We start from the raw sequence: 7459 nt of genomic DNA, 5'->3' as shown, positions 1-7459 counted from the left end.
AGAAAGGGGGAGGGGGAGAGGGAGAGGGAGAGGGAGAGGGAGAGAAGGAGAGAGGGAGAGAGATCGAGAGAGAGAGAGAGAGAGGGGGAGGTATATGAGCGGTGCGTGCGGAGCGGTTAATGGCGCGAGGGAGCGTCTTTTAACTCGTTCTATGGGTTATCCTAGCATGCTAGTCATCTGACATTCTCGCAGACGATGCATCCCCCAATTATCTCTGCTGCCGGCATGTTTAGGAACTGGACTAGGCTAATTTCCAATTGACCCATTTCAGATTTTATTAAGAATATTAGCAATGCTCGTGATTTAAGCGCCCTGCTTGCTTTATGGGCGTGGTTGGCGATGACGATGTCAATACTGTGAACAGAAATTTATGCAAATACTTGTACATGTAAAAATGCTGGTTGTAGCCGAGTTCCTGCGTTTAGTGATTACGTTAGCAGGGGTAGAAATTAATTTTTGAACACGGGAGTCCAACGGACTCCCTACCCTCAAAAAGAGGGAGTCCGCAGCAAAATGAGGGAGTCCGCAGTCTGAGGTCCAAAATGAAAGATATTAACAATAACGCATGTGCTTATTTTTAAGATTCATGCGGTTGCACGTCTGCCAAATTTTCTCTGGATATTAGCTGGAAAAATACGGTAATTCCGTGAGGCCGTGCTCCGGAACGGACTAGTTAGTGTTGCAGAATTTTCAGGGAGTCACACGGACTCCTGCATATGTCAAATCAGGGAGTCCGACAGTAAATCAGGGAGTATTTGACTCCGGACTCGCGTTAATTTCGCACCCTGTGTTAGGGTGGCGCTGGTGGTGCTTACGATCCTACGGTTAAACATTGATGGTGTTGGCGATATCGATATTGGTGTTGGTGATGAATCGGATGATGATGTCATTGGTGATGCTAATGACGCTGGCGATAATGAAGGAAGACGATGGTGACGCCGATTGCGAAATGTCTCAACGAAGTAAACGCGTAGGACGATGGCCGCGCATGTGCCTGCTGTCGCACGCGTATTGTGCTGTCGTAATTACAAGCGCTGTAACACATTCATCTTATTCTGGTCGAGATTAATGGCTACCCTGCTGGGTGGGTGGACGCAATGAAAAAGTCAGGCAGCTTGCCAGGGAGGCATTGATGCGGGTGCACCTACTATCTTCGCTACCGTGCTACGCGGCTGCTGTTTCCGCCGCCGCCGCCGCCGCTGCTGCTGCGCGCTGCACATTAGCACGATTGCTGAGACCCCCGCGCGCGCACGCACGCAGTCATTCTAGCGCGAGAGCTCGTAGTGCGAGTAGCAGCGTCTGGCTGGACCGTGTATGTACGTACATGTACCTCTCGCAGTCTAGCCTGCTGTCAGTTAAACCTGCCGAGCAACTGGTTATGCGAGGGCGACGGGGCGAGCAGTGTGCTGCTACGTACGCTACAGTTTGAACTGCGCCTGCAGCTGAACTATGTGCCGCTAATCCTGTGCGGTCAGAGATCGAGTGAGATAAGGCTAGTGCGCATTTACCCTAGCGAGATGTGCCACCGATGAGCGCGGTGACGAGCTGTTTCACTTTGCGGTGTTATATACTATTGGCATGGCAGACGATCAACACCTGATCCGCAGGTAACACATAGTACTAACCTCGAGCATGCGTGTTTCGAGTTCGAACTGTTTTATATGTTCAGGGAAGCGTTTATCTGGTATCGAGCACAGGGTTAGTATTAAAGCTAGGGTTCGGATTGGGGGTTCAAGTTGAAGTAGGGTTAAGAGTGGGGTCATTTAACTAACCTCATCATAGATCTAGAACTATAGCCCTTCGCTCCGCCACACATGAGCCTGTGGCGGAGCGAAGGGTTATAGTTCTCTAGAGCTAACCTCACCCTAGCCCTAACTTCGTTGTAAGAAATGTATTAGCCTTAGCGGACCACCATAATCTAGGCAAACCGCTCGTAAACGCGCACACGCGCTTCATGTGTATGTATCTTCGCAAATGTTGTGCGAAGACAGAGTGTGCTCCGTCGCACCGCTCCAAGCTGTTCTGGAGCAGGTCTTACTGCTGCATCGCTGCTGATATATGCGTTGACTTTGATGTGGCTCCGACCATGCACACACCTGCTGACTACCGAGCATCTATCTGTTCACGGCTGCTGATTGATCGACAATCCCAAGGGAGAGAGAGAGAGAGAGAGAGAGTGTGTGTGTGTGTGTGTGTGTGTGTGTGTGTGTGTGTGTGTGTGTGTGCGTGGTGCGTGCGTGCGTGCGTGCGTGCGTGTGTGTGTACATGTGTGTGTGTGTGTGTACATGCGTGTGTGTGTGCCTAACCAGCCGTCGACCGACGACGTCGGTGGCTGATCATCAGTGGCGACGCAGTATATCCGTTTGCTAACAGAATTATGAAAGAGATCATCAAAGGGCATTTCTGAGATAGCGACCAATATATGCGAGCGCATTACTCGTACGCCCGTGAAAGCCTCGCGTGGCGGCTTATCATAAGCCAGGCATGGAATTCATTAGATACTGGATCATCTAGATGCTTAAGATACGCGCGCTCCGTGCTGCGGTGCTTTTCTTCGTCAGTGACATCAGCGTCGTCGACAAGTTTATTAATTAAGAGTCCGTACACTCCATGTAAGAAAAACGCGCGCTCATCTGCGTCTTCTTGAATTTTAATCTCGACTCCTACGTTCAGCAGTTTCGCGACTTCGTTACAGGCGTCGCTGTGCTTGTGGAGTCGACAGGCGTGCGTCTGTGTGATAACTGCTAGCACTACACGGTCGCGGCGAGTGTGCGTGCGCGCGCGCGATACATTTAGATGACCTCATCAAAAAGCGGAATCAGCGTTCGACAGTGTCTCGACCCGGCCGATGAGTAATACGCAATGCGGGGAAATTAGGGTCTAAAGAAGAGAAAACCCAATTATCTGTGCGCACTGCATTGTTATGCTAAACTCTTACATGTCGATTCGGCATTCAGCCGGTACGTATAACACGCTGCCATATTGTGACCACGTATTGTCGTGGTTGTCATTCTCGTTGGAAAGTAGCAACAGTTCTGGCAGAAGCATTGTACACACGCGCGCGTACACACGTACGCGCACACACACGCACGCACACACACGTACGCACACACGATACTAGTTTCATCTGCGCGTATACAAGCGTCCGTGTTCGTGTGTGTTTACCGACGTATGCGGCGAGGCATAGGTCTTAGATACAGTAGTAACACTTACGAGCGGGAACGGAGAGCATCGTGACTTCTAAGTTCCCGTCTTTTGTAAGCAAAAAACTGTTAAAAGCAGGAAAAACAGTGATCGACGTATATTGTTATCTGCATTTTGTTTAGAAAACCAGCACTGTATCAAAACCTACCCGTTTACGCCATTGACATGAGATGAGGCCATAAACACACCCATGCTGTTATATGGGGTTGAAAGTAATTACAACAGGCAAATATGCAGGCAAATACGTGTACACGTCCTATTTGTATGTATAGCCAAACCTTTATGTTCATACGTGTATTGTTCAGCGCAACTGCTATTTCTGGGTACTGAATACCCGCTTGTGAATCAAATATATAAGCGGTTTAAGAACGCATTCATTACACGCGCGCGCACTTGTACATGCACATATTTGTTAAATGTCCACAAGCATAAATTCCTCGAGAGTTCTGCAGTAAATTTGTTCGAGTTTCCACGTGAAAGTACCACGGTAGCAATGGCTAGTTCTTGCGCTGTTCCCAATCGCGCAGTGGCGCGACTGTGCTGCGGGCCCTTTCTACTGTTTTCCTGGTTTACTGGTTAAGGTAAAAGACGAATGTTCATATGTAACTGTAATCGCACAGACGCACACAATCGGTCAACGAGTAGCTCCTGGAGCGATCGCTACTGACGAGGTGTAATCGGCAGCGCTGGGTGTGATTATAGCGAAGTATTGTAGACAAAGCTGTCCGCAGTGGCTAAAGTCAGGGATATTTTTTCTTGGTACAAGCCTTTATTTGCGTGAGTCATCAGCGAATCTCTGTTCTCTTCTTTCCTGTAGCAAGCAGCCATGTACACATTAATTTTAAATGGTATGATCAGTCTGCTTGGGACAGCCGTTTAAAAATGATTGGTCAATTAAAAAAATGTAATAACAGTTTTGTAATTTTATGCGTCAGCGTGTATTGGGTTTATTTGCATAATTGGTAGCAATTCCGATATTTTGGCGGTGGTGTGCGCACATAGCTTTTTTAATGCGTAATAGGGAAGATTATTGTTATTGTAGTAGTAAGGCCCTACTGTAGTTATGCGTCTGCATTAATCGAATATGCTAATTAATATGATTAAACGCAAGAAAATGGGAATAATTTAGTCGCTTGTTACTCGCACGCTACCAATAAGGCTCCCAACGCTGCCCATGAGCATATTTATCTGAGCATATTTATATCCTTTATTATATATGCGTTGACACAAGTATGATATGGCGCGGGAGCTTGGCGGGCTCATGCGGCGCAAATCCAACATGAACCAGTGCTAGCCGATAGATTTTAATCATTTTTCCAACTTGATAAAAATAAGTGGACGTCTGATTGAATCCCACAAGTAACTTAGCAAGCAGTTTAAATGGTAGGCTATTGCTGATGCTCTCTTATGGGTCCCTGGGGTCTGAACTATAAGATGCGTCTTGGTACTGTAGTTCGGTGACGACTATGGGAATGGCGATTGCAAATCATTGATGTGTAATACGAGCCACAAGGAAGACGCCGCGCTGAAATTGTGTTGATTTATTCCTACACGTTTTTTTTAAATATTTTTTTTACATTTCCAGATTTGACACAAGTACATACATTTACACATATAGCTGATCAAATATGTAAACACATACAGGATTTGAACACTAAAAGAACATATTCAAAGCATATAAGTACGGACTACACTAGATAAACTCACCAACAAAATGCAATAAGATGTATACATTACATATAGTAAAGAAGCAAATTTATTATACTTATTATTCCTACACGCTTATTCATAACTGCGTGATGCACGCCTTCCTTCAACCTGTACGCAACGCGCTTGCGTGCATTTATCGTAGTACGTGCAACCACATGAATAAAGGTGCTTCCACATATATCTCCGCGAAAATGATGCATCGTTTGTGTCGCTGGCAGCACTCGCGCAGGTCTGTTCTGACGTTCATTGTGGAACTCGCGCTACGTTTCTTGATCTTGACGACTTTACGTCTGGTTGCCGCTTCCCGAAATTGTTGGCTTGTAATTCCCAGCAAAATTTCCTATCCCCTTAAAATCCTTTCCATCTGTCTCGGCTTATGTAATCCGAGTTCGAGGCCAGACGATTTTCTGACTCCTGACCTCTGCTCGGAGTTTTGATTTTCCAGACACATGACACGGCCCCGTCGTAGCCCGAGTTACCTTGCAATAAAACACGAGGCAATTTAGAATGTTATAACATCAACGCAGCCGTACTGGCGGCCAAGCCGTTCTGCAGCTGGTTGCTTGCGCGTCATCGTGCATGTCATGGTGAGGGTCCTTGCAAGTCGTATAGCCTGGATACTACCGGATTTGTCTTCCTTCAGGCTCCGCTGTGGCCCGCGAGCAGGGTAGATTAATGCGTGTCGTGAGTGTTAAGACAGGGGGCTCGAAATGTGTTAGATCTGCTCCGATGCTTGGCAGAGAACTGCAGCACGTTGCCGGGAGCGGCATGCGCCAGTTTCACATACCACCGCACCGGTCTACGAGGCTGCTAGTAGCTTTTTGGCTTTCAGCGCATGCTTACAGGTTTTTTCAATGTTTTTGTGTTCCCCGGAGGGGTCCTGTTTCGAAAACAAACCGTTCGCATCTTCGTTTGACGACACTGGAGGCTCTAAGTGCAGTCAGTGATAACGTTAAAAGCTCTGCGCTTCACGCCGCTTGTGTTTTCTGTTTGCGTTGGCCCATTGCTGGGTTTCGTGTATATATCCGGCTGACATGATTGCCTGACGTCGGACATCATCTCTCTATCAACCTCTCGTCTTTAGTGTGCAACCTGTTCAAGTAAACACGGCTTTGGACAGCCTTATCACGAGGTTCCGCCACATACACTGACAGGTATTACATGGTCTGCATGGTGTTGTGAACTGTTCGGCTGTATAATAGGAGACGAGAAACATCTAGGGTTATGGCACGGTATGTATATAAACCCGCAGTCCCTGGGGGCAGGAGGTTACTACATACGTCTGTCTGTGTGCTGTCGGTCGGCTCGACACAGCAGTGTTGTGAAATGTTTACTCTGGCCCTACAGCCGCGTGTTTGCATACACGTGCATCGTCGCGGCGCTCATATAGTGGCTTACGGGTAATCATTACGGGTAATCATTCTGCGTGAGTTATATTTGAAGCATTGGATGAGAAATGTTGAGCTGAGCTGTATGCGTTCGTCGTCCGCGAATATTAGCCTTCGCAATCATGCAAGGCATGCGAAGAAAGAGAGGGGAGGGAGAGACACAGCGAGAAAGAGCGGGAGGGAGAGAGACAGCGAGAAAGAGCGGGAGGGAGAGAGACAGCGAGAAAGAGCGGGAGGGAGAGAGACAGCGAGAAAGAGCGGGAGGGAGAGAGACAGCGAGAAGAGACGGAGGAGAGAGAGAGACGAGAAGAGACGGAGGAGAGAACAACGCAGAAAGAGGGTGAGAGAGACAGCGAGGAAAAGGCGGGAGAGAGAGAGAGAGAGAGAGAGGGGGGAGAGGGGAGAGAGAGAGAGAGAGAGAGAGAGAGAGAGAGAGAGAGAGAGAGAGAGAACGAGTGAGGAGCAAAGCGTAACGTACTGCCTGTACGCGTAATTCGTACAACGGCGTACCTGACTCTCCCTAATCACAGGTTTCACATAATCAGGCGCACATATATGGCTTACAAGGCTTACATGCTCACCGCATGGCGCGTGTTGATATTATACGTTTATAATTATATATATATACGTTGTCACAGGTATATATGTCGTGCATCATGATAGGTAAATGCAGGCAACTGAGGAGGACATTTGTTGTACCTCGATTCTACCACTCCAGGCCTTTGTTTAGATGTATTACGTCTGTTGGTGTTGGTATGTTTAGAGAAAGCCGCGAGGAGGAATCCCATTCGATGGGAAGCTGGTGTGCGTAGTTTTTAGCTCACCTTGACATCGTCAAGATGAGCTATTGCCATGGGTCATCGTCCGTCGTCCGTCCGTCCATCCGTCCGTCCGTCCGTCCGTCCGTCCATCCGTCCGTCCGTCCGTCCTTCCGTCAACATTTGGCTACGGTCAACGATAACTCAGGAACCGTTTGATCCACATGTTTGAAATTGGGTATAGTTGTTACTGCTATGCTCCCATATTGAACGTCCTATTTTGGAGCACGCCAGTCGACGTACTTTCGAGCCACGGCAATTTTTTGGCAAAAATGAGAATTGTTATTAGTCAGTTCAACGGATTTTGCTCATTTTTGGTATGTGAATAAATAAGGGCCA

The 7459-nt window shown here is 47.7% G+C and overlaps 1 protein-coding gene across 6 annotated transcripts in view; it reads left to right on the top strand.

The window, feature by feature from the left end:
• LOC106805609 (D-glucuronyl C5-epimerase-like) overlaps positions 1–7459 on the top strand; it is a 113632-nt gene that overhangs the window by 73506 nt on the left and 32667 nt on the right. Inside the window, exon 1 of one of the 6 annotated variants that reach the window (XM_014807289.1) lies at positions 1269–1607. The exons of the other annotated variants lie outside the window; for them this stretch is intronic. Coding sequence (XP_014662775.1) covers positions 1579–1607 — 29 coding nt within the window. The 5' untranslated portion in view covers positions 1269–1578. Of the gene's footprint in view, positions 1–1268; positions 1608–7459 lie in introns of those variants that run through there. 6 annotated transcript variants of the gene reach the window in all.

The sequence above is a fragment of the Priapulus caudatus genome, unplaced genomic scaffold (genome assembly GCF_000485595.1).
Source record: "Priapulus caudatus unplaced genomic scaffold, Priapulus_caudatus-5.0.1 Scaffold120, whole genome shotgun sequence".
In the NCBI taxonomy this organism is placed as follows: Eukaryota; Metazoa; Priapulida; class Priapulimorpha; order Priapulimorphida; family Priapulidae; genus Priapulus; species Priapulus caudatus.
The sequence above is the reverse complement of the archived record's forward strand: the minus strand, read 5'-3'. Positions and strand labels throughout refer to the sequence as shown.